The 17402-nt window shown below is 44.5% G+C and overlaps 1 protein-coding gene across 1 annotated transcript in view; it reads right to left on the bottom strand.

The window, feature by feature from the left end:
- VAT1L (vesicle amine transport 1 like) overlaps positions 1 to 15931 on the bottom strand; it is a 56074-nt gene extending 40143 nt beyond the window's left edge. Inside the window, exons 1-3 of the mRNA XM_038148249.1 lie at positions 15547 to 15931; positions 9408 to 9537; positions 5499 to 5714 (exon numbers count right to left, since the gene is read on the bottom strand). Coding sequence (XP_038004177.1) covers positions 5499 to 5714; positions 9408 to 9537; positions 15547 to 15776 — 576 coding nt within the window. The 5' untranslated portion in view covers positions 15777 to 15931. The remainder of the gene's footprint in view (positions 1 to 5498; positions 5715 to 9407; positions 9538 to 15546) is intronic.
- Positions 15932 to 17402: the final 1471 nt, after the last annotated feature.

The raw sequence follows: 17402 nt of genomic DNA, 5'->3' as shown, positions 1-17402 counted from the left end.
CATCATGCTCTGAGGCAGCGTCTGGAAATGGGCTGGGCCGTGGCACCAGGACTCTGGTGCTGCTGAGGGAGCACATCCATGGCCTCAGAAGCCTTTACCAGCAGCTCAGCCTCCCCTGCCCTGCCTGGCTTCGACAGCTGGGTACTCAGAGCAGCCCAGCCTTGGTGACACAGCGTGTGAGCTGATTTATCCCCTTCCTTGGCTGCTGGAGATGAAACAAGAGGAAAGCACTTCATCAAATGCAGAGCAGCTATGAAGTGCTCGTATGGAAACAGCAAGTGCAGCCCTGGCAGCAGGTGAAGGTGTGAGCAAAGTGGGCTGGATTAATGCCCTGGCACAGTGGGCTGGCCAGGAGCAGCACAGGAGAAGAGTCAATTCTGGTTACTCACATTCAAGGAGTTCTGACTCAAGCACAGGAGTGCTGTTTAGTGTGCTCCTCCCTGCTAAGTGCAGACAGAGCAGCCTACCCATACAATGTTTAAAAGGATCAGAAATGTTGTGAGATCTATTTTAACAGGATCTAGCTCTCCTACCATCTCGCTACCAGCTCAGAGCCCAGGAAACACATCCACAGCGGCCTGAAGCAGGATTTGCCTGGAGGATGACCCAGGAAACATCTAGACATCTAACCTTACAAAAACAGGGCATGAGCAAACAAACCTGCCTTCAGCCTGAAAAATACAGGCCAGGGAGAGATTTCATGCTGAGCTTGTTGTAGCTGTGAACATATATATCCTACCAAAAAGATCTAAAAGAAGTGCCCCAAGAAAAAAGAGGACCTAAATTTAATGAACGGATAACATCATTAAATAAAAGATGCATTAACTCTAAAAGAACAAAAATGCATTTACTGGCCATGAATAAAGTCTGGAAAGTTTTCTCACTGGGTAAGACAGAATGGAGAGGATCTGAATAGATAAACACTTAGGTGTTTTTTTCAGGAAGAAATTAGATCATTCTCTTGCAAGGGTTCCTATACGCTGTCTGTGATAGCAGGTGACTAGATTCACTAAGAAATGCCAGTTCTTTGTCAGATAAAATATCACCACTTCAGTGATTCAGCTGGGAACACATCCTCAAATATTTGCAATATATGCAGGGGAGACACAATAAAAAAGAGGGCTCCTGCCAAGCAGTAACAAATCCTGCCAGGATGGCCTAAATCTGTTGCCAAGTCAGATTTACCCTTCAAATTCAAACATGAGAGCTGCATCTGTAACTTACTCTGCTTGCACTTCCTTTGCTGCTGAGCCTGAAAGGGAAGGTCAGACAACAGCTTCAGCAGAAGCAGTCAATGCTCCTGCATGGAAGGTGGCTTATTTTTAGCATCTGCAAGATCAAAATGCTGAAGATTTGGCTAATAATTCTGCCTTGAATCTGAGGAGTTAAGTGATAAGGCTGGTGTTTACAAAATCTTGGTAAATAACCAAAGTTTTGTGCTCTAAATATTTAGAATAGGAAGTACATGAAGAACAAACAAACAAGCAAATGGACATAATGGCTCTCTCTCACAAATATAAAGCCCTGGAGGAATTAATTTTCCAGGTAGATATCACAGAAATAGGGACTGGATTTATTGAAGCTCAAGGAGAAAAGCGTAATGGATTTTTTTTCAATTTTTTTTTACTACAACAGTCCTGTATTTATACTAATTCAACAGTTTACATAAATAATTGTGAACAAAACTTTATAACCTCATACAAGCCTGTGCTGTGACTTGCACTGAATGCGCTGACTTAGAGAATCTTTATTTTAAAGAACTAATTGCCTTTTAGGGCAGAGCAGTCCCAGCAGGGTGCACACTACTGCTCAGGTTTTTTGGGGTATTTTCTTCAGTTGCCACTTTGCTTCACTTCAAAGAGATGTGGGAGTGTATTTCTGAAGAGAGCTACTCTTCTATTGTCCTACAGTCATTTCAAACATTAATTGCAGTGATACACAGTTAAGACAGACCAATGTATGTCCTACAGTAAGTCATATGTTCTTGCAAAGTCATTATTTTGAGCATTAATGTCTATTTATGATGTTTAGTGTTAGCTGGCTTTCCCCCCAATTTTGTAATCAGCTCAGAAGGGCACTTGAACATTTCTGTAGCTTAAAGCATTTAAACTCTATTTGTATGAGACAATTCTATTTTTCGTTAATTATTGAACTGCCCTGCTACTCAATTTAACAGTTTAATCAGAAGTTCTAAGAGTCCTGCCAAGCAGAGGCCTGAAAGGGGAGCAAATGGCAACTTTGTTAGATCATAGCCAGCAGCAGGACTTGAAAAGTGTTCATCTCTTGTCAGAGCCTGAGGGAATCATGGAATGCAACTGTGAGCCTGCTCTGTGCTTTCTGAGAAGGCTCCTGAAATATCTTCAGCCTCCTTCCCTGCCCAGGGTGGGAGCTGAGAGTCGCTCTCTCTCCACTGCCCCTGTCCCAAGGAGTTAAAAAGAGCCAGGAAAGGCAAAGCAGCCCCTTTTGCAAGCAATCAAAACCAACAAGCTGGCCCTATGAAAACCAAATGTCTTCTCTCCCTTCAATCCCCCTTGTAAGCACTGCAGCAGTTCCTCCTCCCCTGGGGGAAGGGTGCAGTGTCCCAGGGGCCAGAAGCAGAGTTTGGGGGTGTCCTCTTGTCCCCTGGCTCAGGGACAGCAGGTGCCTCCCTACATCTCCTTCCGTGACCAGGGAAGATGGCACCATGCCCTCTCCAGGGAGCGGGGAGTAGGGAAGGCACTTGTTTGGTACATGGAGCATGATTCAAGCCTGTGACACAGGGACAGGTGTGTCAGACCTTTTTCAAGACAGGTTTTCTGGGTATGTTTCCTTTTTCTCTCCCTAATCTTCTGATGTCCCCTGGAACTTCTGGAATAAATAAACGGACTTATCTAAAGCATCCTGTCAGACATCAAACCCACTAATCACACTCCAGGCACAGATGGGAAGACAATTGCTATAGTTACCTCACTGCCAAAAGTATCTATCAACAAAAGAAGGCCACATAAATAAACTGAGATAATACACAAGGGTAGAGGTCCTAGAGAATTTTCCCTGTCTCCACTTCTTGAAAAAGCTGCAGGATCCTCCTAAAGAGGACTGAGTAGCCAGAACAAAGAACCTCACAAACATTTTCGAAGCAACAAGTTCTTTTTCATAAACTGCCTGAAGCAGCTAAAATAATGATCTTGCATAATGAGAAATGAACAATTAGAAACTTCTAGTCCCACAGGGAGCCTATTGTCTCATTAAAGTGTTCTGGAATTTCTCTGACATTTAGAAACAAACTGGACAGATTTGCTGAAAGTGGGGAAGGGCATTCTACACATTAAAGCAGCAGCACAAAAATAACTCTTTCTATAGCAGCTTCAGTGCCAGTTTTCTGTTCATTAACAAAGACCTTGGTGAGAACGATGAGCTCAATCTGAAACTGTCAGATTTTTCAAAGGATTAACAGACAGATTATTAGAGTAACGCAGACCCCTCTGAAATCTTTATGTCTGCTTAGCAGAAAGAAAAAAAAATCCACTCATCTTCAGAGTGATGTTTTACCTGGAAAACCTATCAAGCAATGGGAAAATTTCAAATTCTTGCTCTCCATGCTCTTCCCTTACAAGAAACAAGGGGCTGTGCGAGGCCCTTCCCCTTGGGACAGTGATCAGCATCCTGGCTTGCAGGCTGGCCAGTCCTGTCTCCCTCTTCCTTAAAGTCCCCCTGGATCCTACACGGCCCTCCATCCCTTACTGGCCAGCCTGGCTGTTCTTCCTGCATGTCTGGCCTTTCCCTTGGAAAATCTGCTTTATTCAACTACTTAGCAAGTGATGGATCTGATTTCTCCTTGTTCTCCTGGCAGCCAAGCAGGACCCATCCTTCCTTTAGCTTTTCTCAGAGAAGGTTTGGAGCAGCCACGGCAGAGGACCAGCCAAAAGCTGCCCATTGAACAGCTGGGATGAGAGAGGAAGCCAGCAGCTCCTTCCAGGAACAGCCCAGCACAGAGGCTGGGCCCTAGAGCAGAAGGTATGGGAGAACTGGCAGTAACAGAGCATTACCAGTCCTTCAGGAAAAGAAGGAGGAAATAACAGAGGCAAGTGAGACCAGAAAGAGAAAGAAACACAGCAATCTGAAAAAGGAGGAGGGGTCCAACTTCTCTAGATCCACAGGAACTGCAGGGATTGCTTTGGAGCCAGTTCTGTATGCTCGGCCTACAAAGGGTCTGTACAGTGCCAGGCGGGCAAATGGCCTTAGAGCTACAGCTGAGACTTTGATTCCTGTAGAATATCCCCCTGGATGTGTGGCCTCATGGTGCTTTAGCAGCCCTGAATTCCACAGGAAGAGACTGAACTACAGAACAATAGTCAGCCACAGCACTCTGGGCTGGACTGTGCTGGAGCATAATACGATTATAAATTCCATTCATTTACACCAGTGTTCCAATAGGACCAACCCTTCACTGCCACTGGGATTATGGCTGGCTAAAAATACCTTGCAGAGGGAACTCATGAATTTATTCCTTTGATTACAGCCTTCATTTATATGAGAACCTGAAAGAAGGGCTAAGGGCGCAGAATTAAGGATGGCGTGTTTGGGGCTGTGTTTGGGGCTGCCCACCAGACCTCAGCAGAAAACAGAACATTATTTTAGCACAAATAAGGCATAACAAGAACATAGGCATAACAGAAAAGGTACTCCAGTTTCAAAGGCTGCTATCTGCTAATGGTCTCAGCTCATAAAATCTGTCTTATGAAAAAGGACTGCATAATTCCAAATGTAAACAAACTCCCCAGTCAATATCCCAATGTCTTGCACAAACCTTTAATACCTTCAAAAGAAAGAGATTTTTCCTAAAAGATACTTTAAGGAACTGGTGACACAAAATGCTGACTCTTTATTTCACTGCGTGGCCTGGTATTCCCACAAATTCATCCTTTGCCTGTGCCACACAATGCCTCTTCAGGAATGATCCAAACTCCAACATGCAGCAGCCACCACTGGCTACAATTTCAAATTTGTACCTTTCTCTCAGGGCTCACATGAGAACTTTTCACTGCTTTCAATCCCTCTAAAGAAGGGGAAAAGAAAATCTTTCACAATGAAAGCACCACACACACTCAGTCGTTATATGTGCAGGAGTGTTCCGAGAGGAGCATTTACTATAAAGAGGATTATGGTTACATACAAATACCTTTTGCAGGGAGCTTATTTTTCTTTTCACTACACCCTTCTTTAACGTAGAAGTAAAACGTGTAAGTTCAGGAATGCAATATTTGAGACAAGTAGGGGTTTTTCCATGAGATTTTTTTCATAGAGTCTAGAGCCATAACATTTTTATTTCACCAAAAGCTCCTGCCAGCTATTCACATCAGCATTTTGATGGGAAAAAAGATGCAGTTCCTGCCAGTGCAATCCCTCACACAGAGGACTATCACATCAAACTGCAGGTTCTAGCTCATTTCAGGAATGAAGATGCATCAGACTTTCAGTTACTCAGCGACAGGAAAGGAAGAGAAGTTCCAACTTACCACCCCACCTCCTGCTGAGTGAACCAGCACAGACATGCCTTCTCTCAGGTTAGCAACCTCAAACAGCATCATGTAGGCAGTTACAAAGTTCATGGGAAATGCAGCAGCCTCAGAAAAATTCATGTCATCTGGGATCTTGTAGACAAATTCTACTGGGGTACACACGACTTCAGCCCAGGCATTGTAGTTTACAAAAGCCATGACTCTGTCTCCAATCTACAAACAAGGAAGAAAGCAACGTTGAGGATCTGACTGCAATTGAGACTGTAGAGAGCAACCTGTGAGACCTGCAAGTCTCCTGTTCAAGGTGTGGGTCACTGCCTGACTGTGGGCAAAATGGTGCTCCACATCTTTGGAAAAATAGCAATTAAGCTGTTCAGCTTTGGGCTTGTACTGTTTTTAATGTCAACAAAAATAACCAAAAGAAATTAAAGCCACCTCTTCCTTTTTTTTTTTTTACTTTTTTTTTTTTTTACTCCACTCTTCTGTGATAGAGCAGTCTTCTATCATCACTAATGCAGATCATCTTTTGCTAGCAGAGCTCCCAAATAACAAATGTAAAGAATGAAAACAGCATTCTTAGCAATAACCAGGAATTTTGCTAAAGAGAAAGAGATGAGGGGGAAAGGTTATAATTATACTGATCAGAAGCATGGAATAAAGAAAATTATACCTAGGATAATTTTCACTTTGTTTTCTAAGTCATCACACTAATTTAGAGCTACTTTTCCTCTCTGTGGATTGAGAAGGGAAGGCCTTGTGCTCTGGTAGATGAAGCACATGAAAGGGTTGCAAAAGCTCTCATTCAGAAGATAACACCATCTGTACCCACTCTCTATTTTTATCATCTTATTAACTGATTCTACCAAGATATATCCATGATTGTAATCTCCACAGCCATGTGTCAGAGCAGAATTTAGTTACACACCTTCAAATAAGCCACCTTAAACATCAAAAATATACCTCTGGATTTTAAGGCACTGTTAAATCTACAAAGTGAATTTGACAAGATTTAAAGGAGCAATGAAAATATTATCTTTCAATGCAACATTTCTCTGCTCAGTTTCTTCTGAAAATATATGGTAGTGAAAGCACAGTTCACTATGGAGATAAAAAGGCTTTCTGTAAATATTAGATACAGTTGGCTGCTCCTAGGAACCCTTCAGAGGTCCAGGCACATCAAGCTCAACTGTTTGCATATGGCCTTCATTGCAGCTTCAGGTTTTTAAAGTGAGATACTGACTCTTCTCAGATGGACAAGAGTAACAACAAGGCAAAGCAACACTCACCTTAAAGCAGAAATTGGGCTGCTGGGTCTGCAAGGGACAGCCACACTGGGCAAATATTTGGCCAGTGTGTATTAAAATCTTCACAGGCACAACTCTTACAAACTCTCAATAATTCCTCGCCACCAGCAGCCCCATGGCATTTTTACCTTGCCTTAGACCCTTTTCCTTTCTAGAATACACCAACCAAAACAACCTGAGCCATGAAAGGAGCTCTGCAATGGAGCCACGGGACAAGACAGGAATAGCATCAAACTCCAGGCCTTTGGGTTTTAACTAAAACTAACAGCAGCTGTCCCTCTAAAATAACTTTGCTTATCTGCCTGATACTCTCTTACATTTTATCAATGCTCTCTAATGCTTTAGGAACTACAGGTATGGAGTAAAGCACAACACTTTTGCCTTCAGGCACACGTTTACAGCACAAGCACATTTTGGTCTCCTGAGTCATCACTTTTGCTTTGGGATATTGCAGGTTTGCTCGAAGCTAAGGGGCTGCTGACAGTTCTGAAGGCTTGTCTCTTTTAGAATAAGAGTGCTGAAACAGAGCTGTCATTCCAATTTTGCTGAAATGCCTCCTCCTTTTGAAAAACATTCAAATTAACAATGCCTCACTGGTAATCACTCTGTGGCTCCCTTTTGGTCTTAGAGAAGCTTCTAAAATAGAAAGTCTGCTAGGATTAATTAGTGCAGATGTTAATATGCCCTATATCCTTGCCATAAATCATAAATGATTACCAAAAAGAATGCAGAGAAGTCCCTCTTGGTGATTCCCAAGGCACTTCTTGGTAACATAAATACCACATTTTACCACAGGAACTATTCAGAGCCTAGTCAGATTAGACCTCATTTCTTGGGAATCATCCCCAAAACTGGAGAGAGACCAAGCCTGATACAGCTGTTACCACCAGAAAACAGCTTTTTCTTTTAATGGGAGAAGGAACAGGCATTACACCTATTTTAGGAGGGCTTGAACTGGAAGAGGTCCACCCAGGGAAAGGAGGTCAGAAGATACAGGGTGCATCTTTGCCATTCCTGTGGACAGAGGTAACAACCTATGTCGGGGAGACACCAAGCATCTGGTGTGCCCCTACTCTGTGCAAGAATTCCATCAAGAAACCCACAGAACGTTCTTCCATCATCCTCACGGCACGTTCTCCTGCTGATGGATTCATACCCATGCACAGCAGTCTCTCTGAGTGTGGCCCCTTTCCTAGGTCACTCAAACACAGCCATGGCTGTGAAGGCTACGTGCAAAAAGGAAAATCCCACTTGCTTCAGTTACAGGAGTACACCAGCGCACAAGTGTGCTCCACAGTCAGAACAAAGAAGTCACTTTAAAAAGAGACACAGTATATCCAGTCAGGTGCAGCGTTATTCAAACAAGCACCATATGCTGTAGCCTTATGATGCCCTTTAAAAATAGTAAGAACTTTAAAAATGAGAGTGCTGATCTGGAGCAGAGGCTTTCTAGAGAATATTCTCCTTTCAGAGAATTCTCTTCGATTTGGAGCACAGCTAGGAAGTACAGATGCTAGAGCAGAGCTACTGAAGCAGCAAAGGTTTTCAAATGGCAAAATTATCATTCAGTTGTCGTTTGTAACAAAATACGTTGAAAGATTGCAACTTGTTTCAAGGCAGAGATGGGGCAGGAAGGGAACTGAGACAAATCCCCTAAGAAGATTTCACCACTGAAACCATAGTTGAAACTAAACTGGCCATTATCTTCATCCAACTGACAAATTCTGGCTGTTTCAGAAGAGAAAAAATTTGGGTTTAGATAAAAATATTTATATCTTCTTAAGATCCAGATATAATAAGAATTCAGAAAACTTGATTACCTTTTGACATGACTGACTCTGCAAATAACTAAGGATTGACATGTATTAACTCAGGATTTATTTCCAAGATTTTCAACCTACTTAGGCAATAAAATGCAAGTTTGCAGTGAATATAGATGTTTAGTACAAATAACAGAATAGGAGGCAGGACAAAATGCTGCTTATATGCCATAAGAGATACCAAAGAGCCCATAACCACTTATGAGAACTTTACTATATACATCAACTATCTGTCATTTATCACAGCCTGTCAGGTGAAATATAAAATTTTCCTGAGCAATCAGACTAAGTCCTATATCCAGAATCAGAATCCTAATTTAATCTGCACCTCATTAATGCACACAGTTGTAAGAAGTAATGCTTACTGTAAACAGGGCTCTGTTAACTCGAGATCAAAAGCTGGAACCAGAACCAGCAGCACCTGGGCTTTGAGCAAAAGAGCAGTGATGACAGGAAACATGGCCCAGAAAGGAAACTTAACAAGTTAACTTAATTTCTTTCATTTTATTAAAGGACATCACTCATGCTTTCCAGTTCCTATTTAGCCATCAGGATGTGCACATGGCACTAAGTGACTTTCAGGAAGGATTTGAAGGAGATGGCAGTGGTGGATTCAGAAAGAGGCCATTCTCATGCTTGGGAAGCAGCAAGGAAAAATTGACCTTTCAAATCTCAACAGGGTGGTGAAGGCTGCTGTCACTGGCAGAGCAGAAGGGATTAGAAACTGGCGATTATTTATATGAGACTTATAACTCTCACTTTGAAAATAAAAAAAATATTACCTCAAATCCTTTCACGCTGTCTCCAAGAGCTTCTACAATTCCAGAACATTCAAACCCAGGAACAAGCGGAGTCTTAGGAGGGTTGTCAATATTCCCCTGTCGCACCATCAAATCAATAAAGTTCAAACCACTGTAAAACACCGGAAAAAATAAAATCAAGACTATTACCACAGATCAAAGTAGAGGAGGAAAACTTGACCCGAGTGATGGCACGGCACAGCCAGAAAACTCCAGGGCAGCATGAAAAAGCCAGGCTCTGCAGGGTCATTGGGAGCCAGCAGAGATTCCCACTCTTGGGATGCTGAGCCTTGGGCAGAGGGTGCACGTGCCAGGACAGCACAGCTGCCAGCAGCCCCAGACTGCTCAGCAGTCACAAGGGCAGTTCAGAATTCAATACAGTGAAACGCTGTGATTGCTATGAATGCACCACTAGCTGGCAAGTAAAGCCGGGTCAATTGAAGAAGAAAACCCCAAGCCTCCCACATTATAGTTATTTTGGGCTAGGAGCTACATGATCTAACTGTCCTAAGCTTTGATGTGACCCCAGAAATGCATCTTGTGTTTGTCTCAGGCAGGAGTCCAAACTCTGGTACGAACTCACTAGGTACCAGATAGGCTTTTGTTTTAAAACTGTTCCTTCCTGGATCATGATTGTACATTTTTTCAAAAGTTATTAAGGTCTTTGAAGTCCTCAGGTTTGATGCTCAGAAAAAATACAGGTCTTTCCCAGAAGTCTCAGCTTTGCAAAACTCCTAAAGCACTTTTACATTGGCTTTTGTATGCAATTTTATTAAGGAAAATTTTGTGGTTTTCTAGACAGTCACAGGAAAAAAAAATAAGAAAAAAGGCACCACTTATCTACCATGTGCATATATTGATTACTGGCCTTAATGCCATATTAAAACTTTAAAACTCCTGACTAGCTGAAATACACTTTGGCATTAATCCATTGTTGCAAAACACAGCCCTGTTTTTATGGTTAGCCAAGCACACAGCCAGTCCTACTCACACATGGGATACCAGCAACTGCCTGGGTACATCACATTGCTGATGGGCACAAGGATTTATTAGATACAGCCTTAGTCTGGTACTAATCAAGACACAGACGGACTGAGCAGACCCAACAAATTAACAGAGAGAGCAGACACCCAGCCCTAGCACAACGACAGCATGGCATTCATGGGATGTAGGTCACTGGGGAGGGGGAAGGAAATCCCACCAAATGTAAGCACTCATAACTGTGGTGGAGGGTTTAGGAGCAACCTGAACCCACCACCTTCACCATACTCACACAAAGCTTATAGTATCAACCATATGGAAGGTTAAGAGGGGTTTTCACACAGTTAAGCTGGCAAATTTGAAATTATTTTGGAAAGATGGCTTCTTATCCAGGGGGTAAGACCACCTCCTACATCGCCACTGTGATGCTGAAAGGAAAGAGAAATTCCAAATGGCAAAATGCCTGCAAGGCAGCCATTGTTTGGAGAAGAGGAACAAGCAAACAGACAAATTCCAAAACAAACCACAAACCCAGTAACCCCACAGCACTATTGGTGGCAACCACTGTCTGTGTACACTAATTTCAGCAATGGTCTTTTAAACACATCTTTCCACACTGCAAGCGTTTTACAAAAAGTTAACTTTTCCCTACATTCCTGCAAGAAAAGGCAGCTGGAGGCAGGACTGTGATGAGGGAACCTGGGCAGGAACACACCCCGTGGTGTCAGAACAAGTAGGCAAGAAGGAGATAGGTGGATAGGCAAAGGCCATTGCTCTTTGCTTATCACAATGATCACAGACAGATTCCTTCTCATGAAGTAAATTGTCAGACAGTTTTTGAAAAGGCACATGTTCAGTTCTGCATTTAATGACATAATTCTGGCAGTCCAGTTCTGTCCTAGTTCCATTTCTTTTCCATCTGTTTTTTCCTCAAAGGGGGACAAAGGGCAGCAAAGTTGTATTGGGAGTTCATCTCTATTGCAATGAACTTACAAGACCTCACACTTGAACAGGTGTAATAAGGGAAGAAAAAACACTACACAAGGTAAACAATAATCAAGTCACATGTTCTTATTGTTTTAATTACTAGTTGAACCTTGTTGTGTTGGCCAGGCTTTCTAATAACTTCTAGTCACTTTATAGAGAGTTTCTTCTCATTGACTTTCACCTCCTTTATTCTTACATGTTGTGGCATCCCTGCTTCTCTCATACAAGCCTTTATTCCTATTCTTCTTCATGTTGAAGTTTTATTTTACCTGAGAAGTTTGAAGATCAGTAGATCTGAAAGCATGATTATGGTGTATTGGTCAACTCAGCTTTTTTTTTCTTACCTTAGAATAACCAAGAGGGCCTAAAGATGGATGGCAAGTTTTGTAACTACACCCAAGACACCCAGCTCTTTCATTGGGATTCAATCAACAGCACACTCAGGAAAGTTTGACTGCACAGAACATCACAAGAAAATATGTCTCATGAAGAGTGGTAGGTTTAGAGATTAAGCACAATTTATTTCTTGTACCACTGCAAACCAGGATAGCCTGCTCTGGTGTGCAGCCAGAGAAAGTGACTCCTGAACTTTAAGTAAGGGCATATGCAGAGGGAGAAGTGTAAATGCAAAGCAATCCAGTGACAAACAGTACACAGCACGTTTTTAATACTAAATCAAGAGCTGGATGTAAATGAAAATAGGGAAGGATATGAATTATCAAGATCAATACATTGACATAGGGGTTCTGCAAGAACCTCCCTGTGACAGAGCAGGGATGTCTCTGTGACCTGCATAGACTGGATTAACTGTGCATTACTGGAGGCAGACTTTATCAAACATGGAAGTATCCTTGAATCTGAATCCGACTTTCTCAGTATGCAATGCTCTACCTTAACACCAAGTCCTTTTGAGGACCTTGAATATTATTGTCTCTTTTTGTGGTTTGGTTTTGCTGCATTTTTATTTCCCTTTTCTTTAATGTAGAAAGCAACAGTCAATTTGTTTCTCCTTGTTCCATCCCACACACTTGAGGATGCCCAATACCTTCCATTTCAAAATCCCAAATCATGCAGAACACTCCATGACACGGTTTGGAGAGGTGCTGCTTTTGATCTGTCTTCCTCATTTCACTGTAAAAATCCACTAAAATTAATTACTGAAATTAATGAAAAGCCACAGAGCAAACAAGAGGACCATCGAGTTTTGCATTCTTAAAATCCTTGCTCTTAACCACAGCCAGCAAACTGCCCAATCTTAAAATAAATTAAAAAAAAAAAAAAACAACCAAAAAAACCCCCAAAAAACCAAAACCAACCATGTCTATACATAAAGGAGAGTTTTAAAATTATCAGGTCTCATGCTTTCTATGCAGAAACCAAGACCAAATAAACAGACTGCCTTTAGGAGCAACACTGATTCTCTTCCGCTACTCTGTTACACTTAGGATTTCTTTTATCTGCTCCAGTTTTTTTAAAGTGCCTTTATCTCACAGTCACAGAGTCAGAAGGGTCACTTCTGCCTCATTCCTCATAATGCACATGTACGGCAGTACAAGGAAGAAATAATTATAGGAGAAAAAAGAACAGTAGAGGGAGGTAATCATAGGACACCGTTGCTTATTCACACAACCCATCTGAAATACGGCTTCTGTGCATTCCAGCTACTTGTCTCATCTTTTAAACACTCTGTATCCCAACGTTCTGCTGCCTGCAAATTACAATACAAACAAACACAGGAGCTTCAACTGCTTCATCATTATCAATCAAAAATTATTTCAGGAAATATGCAGAAGCTGTGACTCAGCTTGGACATCGATGGCTGTTCCATTTCTTAGTCACTGAATGAGCCTAACACATGACTCATCTCAGCTGACACATTTTCAATTGGATCACTGATATTCCAGACCTTCAAAAGAATTATTCATCTGGCTTAGTGCTAACAGCAGCATATCCTCCATCTCCTCCATTTCTAGTACCATACTACGAAGTGTATACATACAACTTAAGGGGTCTAAACATGTGATTCAATTGGTTTTATCCACAGGGAATTCAGAGACCACACAGAACTTGTTCTTCTTTTGGTGTAACTATTTATCAAGCATGTGCATATCCTTCTTCAAATAAAGCTTATTTTTCTCCATCAATTTGTTGAGTAAAAAAATAATAATAATCATCTCTAGTGGTGGTCAACTACAAAACTGATTCAACAGATATGTGTTTTGTAAGAAGTACTGATGAGTGGAACGACTCATCTTGCGTGTGTTCAGCACTGCCCACATCAACCTGTGCACGCTGCCCTGGGCAAAGCCAAGCCCTCTCTCCCTCGGTCTCCCAAGTCCATCATCATCCCAATCAATCCTCTGCATTTACAGGCTTGGGTCAAGAGGATCAGCAAATTGATTTTGCCTTGCCTGGAAGCACACTTTGGTGACCTGGTAACATTTCAGCCCTCTGGCCATTTCCTGTCAGGAATGACAAGCAGATGCTCTCCAGCCTGCAGGCTCCTCCAGCACGAAGGGAAGCTTCCAAAACACAGGGGGCATTGTGCAACCTGGCAGTTACCTGTGGAGCAGCTGAGCAGGTCTGCTGATGTCAAACAGCATGCTTGCAACTCACAGACACTGCAGCCCTGGAGAGCAGCTGCAGCTGTGGCTGCACAATTCTATTTTGCAGCCAAGTGTTCTCGTGCAGGTAGCTTGCTATGTGTGATACGTACACAGCTACTGGTTTCATGAAAGTGGAATTCATACAGGCACTGGAAAATGCTGTAAACCCCTGACACATTTAGAGGAATATATCCATGTGCTAATAACATTCTTAGTTTTGCATGTTAACTTTTGTTAGCCCAATAGCTGGGAAAAAAAACACTCAGGAAACAAGAACCATTAGTTCTATTAACTTAGCACAGAATTTCTTGCATTTCCAATTGTGGCTAGTAGAGAGGAAAAAAAACAAACCAATACCAAATGTGAATGCAAAAAATCCCAGCCCATTATTTACTAGTAGTCATGCAGATTAATGAATATCACTACTTTTCATAGGCAACACCTTGGTAGGAGGAATACTCACAATGGGCACAAACTTTATGAGCCTCATTAAGAACAGGATGGAAAGTACAGTATCTGAACAGGTCAAGACACTCGGCTACATTAACCTACCAGGATATTCCAAGTCTGAAGCAGATCCACTGATACATGATTCAAAACAAGCTCACTCCCCCATACCAGTAACATTTTTAACACAAGTTCCTTCTAAAGTAAACAACTTGGCCTTCAGCTTGGAGGACGACAGAAGATAAATCCTTGCCTAGGCAAAATTAATTCAGTCTTTGGGGAACATCAAGTTGTGTAGTAAGATCCTAATGTGGCTTCTGTCACTCAAAAAAATTAATCCTATTTTCATGAAGGAACATGTGCACTAAGAACCAGCAATCTAGGAAGAAGAGTCTGCTCTGCTTGTCTGTGAAAATAAAAAAAAAAAAAAAAAGGAAAGAAAAAAAAAAAAGAAAGGAAAAGAAAAGAAAGCCATATAGGAAAGCTCATTTCAGGATGCTGCCAGACTGTAGCCACTTGTCACCTGCACACAGGGACTTACACTGGGAAATTATCCCGAGCTCTGGCCACGCTGCCACAGCAGCTCGGATGAAAAAGGATGCTGACTTAAGTAAGTGATTCCCAGGAGAAAAACAACAGCCAGCGTGTCAGAAGGGAAAGAGACAGGTGCTGAGAAACACGCACAATCTGGCATCCACATTTCTCACAGAAACCCAAACCCCGAACGCACTTGGCCAGGCTTTCCCTCCCCTTCTCCTAGCTGGCAGCGTGAAATACCACTGACGATTTTCTTCCCTTCGCATCCAGTGCCGAGCGCACACGAACCCCGCTGCCCGCCCCGGAGCGGGGAGCCCGGGGCTCAGCGCTGAGCGGCGCTCCCGGCGCTCCCGGGAAGGGACGGGGCGGCGGCGGCCGGGAGCGGGGCTGCCCCGCGGGGAAGCCACAGGTGAGGGGAGTCGGCGCCGGGGGCCGCGGGGCTCGCGGGGCGCGCTCCGAGCGCAGGGATGCCCGGCCGCAGGGCACGGCCGCCGGCGCGGCACCCGCGGGAGCCCGCACCCGCCCGCGCCCCGGGGAGGAGAGGGCGAGGAGCGATACTGGACCAGGCTTTGACGCGGATCTTCAGCTCGCCCTCCTGCGGCTCCGGCATGGCTTTCTTGGACACGCGGAGCTTGTTGAGCCCCCCGAAGGCGGACAGCACCACGGCTCGCATCTCCTTGGCGTCCCCGGCGCGCAGGCTGCCGCCCGCGCCGCCCTCGGCCGCCTCCCTGCCGCCCTCCTTGTCGATCATCTGCTCCGTCTCCTCGGCTCGCTGCGCTCCCTCCTTGGCCATGGCGCGGCTGCGGCGGCTCCCGCGCTGCCGCCGTGCGAGGCCGGTGCCGCCGTGTGGAATGGCCGCGGAGCCGCCGGGGCCCGCCCGCCGCACTGCACCGGCTGCGCAGCGCCCTCCGCCCCGCGCCGCCCCCGCCGGCACGGGCAGCGCCCGCAGAGCCCCCGGCAGCGACCACAGAACCAGGCCGGTCGAAAGGACCTCTGAGATCACACAGTCCACCCTTGTGACCCATCTCCGCCTTGTCACCCAGACCGTGGCGCTGAGAGCCTCGTCCAGTCCTTAAACACCTCCAGGGATGGGGACTCCACTACCTCCCCGGTCAGTCCATTCCAATGTCGAATCACCTTTCTGTGAAGAAATTATTCCCAATGTCCAGCCTCAACTTCCCCCCGTGCAGCTTTAGTAAGTCCTGTCACTTGCTACCTGGGAGAAGAGCCCGATCCCCACCTGGCTCCACCCTCCTTGCAGGTAGTTGAAGAGAGGGATAAGATCACCCCTGAGTGAGTCTCTTCTTCTCCAGGTTGTCACTGTCAGCCCCACTGTCACCTTAGGCCAGCGCAGAGCCTGAAGCCTGTTGAGCTGAGTCTGAGGCCAGGCTGTCTGATTGGACCGGCCGCCCTCCGTGCCCCAGAGCTCACGGCATTGTGGATTAAATCTCCACTCGAGACGCCTGGGTGTTGATCCTCACTGGGGAGCCCAGTGTGCAGAGTCACACCTTCCCTGTTCCTGTTCCTTGTCCTGAAGCTCTTCCCGGGCCCAGCTCAGTGAGCGTTCTTGGCGTCAGAACCATGCAGGTGGGCAGCTGCCTCACGACTGACACACACCTTTGCAGCGAGAAACACAAGCTTGAGACTCTGCTGTAGAGCACTTTTAAGCCTTTATACAACAGATCTTTACCTGGTGATCAGTGCTGGTCTTTGCTGGCTCCTGAGGGAAGCTAAATCCTTTAATATGAGCACAGGGTATCCTGCAAGGCACCCACCAGAGCATCCTGGGAATGTCCTGGTTTGGGTCCCTAAAGAGGCTCAGTCATCAGCCACTTAGCTCTGTGTTAATGAGGGTCAGTGCCTGCAGCCTCCCCCGGGGCAGCTGAGTGTGGATTTTGGGGGATCACTAGCTGTGGTTCCATGGATGCTGATGGAGTGTCTGAGAATTGAGTTCAGTATTGGATCCCTGTACCAATTTGTGGATGGCCCCACGGTTTGAGTAATCAGCCTACAATGATGCATGTATTTGGAGTTCCAAAATTCACTGCAGCATGCAGTGTGTATAGCGAGTGGTCCTGCAGACCTCCCTGTGGGCACAGTTCTTCCATCAAACCACCCCCACCTGCAGCAACTGAGTCCTTCAGAAGCTTCAGAACCTCTCTGTCATCTGTTGGGGATTATGACCACCCTCTCTTTAGGCTGTGGAGTTGTAGTGGTCTGAGTTCATCAATACTCCTCAATTTCACAATGTGCATTTATTTCATCTTGGGTCATTCAGTGTTCAAGTATTTGAAGGAAGCCAAAAATTTTGGAACTATCTTAGCTATAACACGTAATATACTGTTAATTTCCATTACCAGTAAAGTGAGACAGTGGAGGAATGGAGAGAATTTTCATATTCCTTTGCAATTTGGGGCTT

The sequence above is a fragment of the Motacilla alba genome, chromosome 11 (assembly GCF_015832195.1).
Source record: "Motacilla alba alba isolate MOTALB_02 chromosome 11, Motacilla_alba_V1.0_pri, whole genome shotgun sequence".
NCBI lineage: Eukaryota > Metazoa > Chordata > Aves > Passeriformes > Motacillidae > Motacilla > Motacilla alba.
The sequence above is the reverse complement of the archived record's forward strand: the minus strand, read 5'-3'. Positions and strand labels throughout refer to the sequence as shown.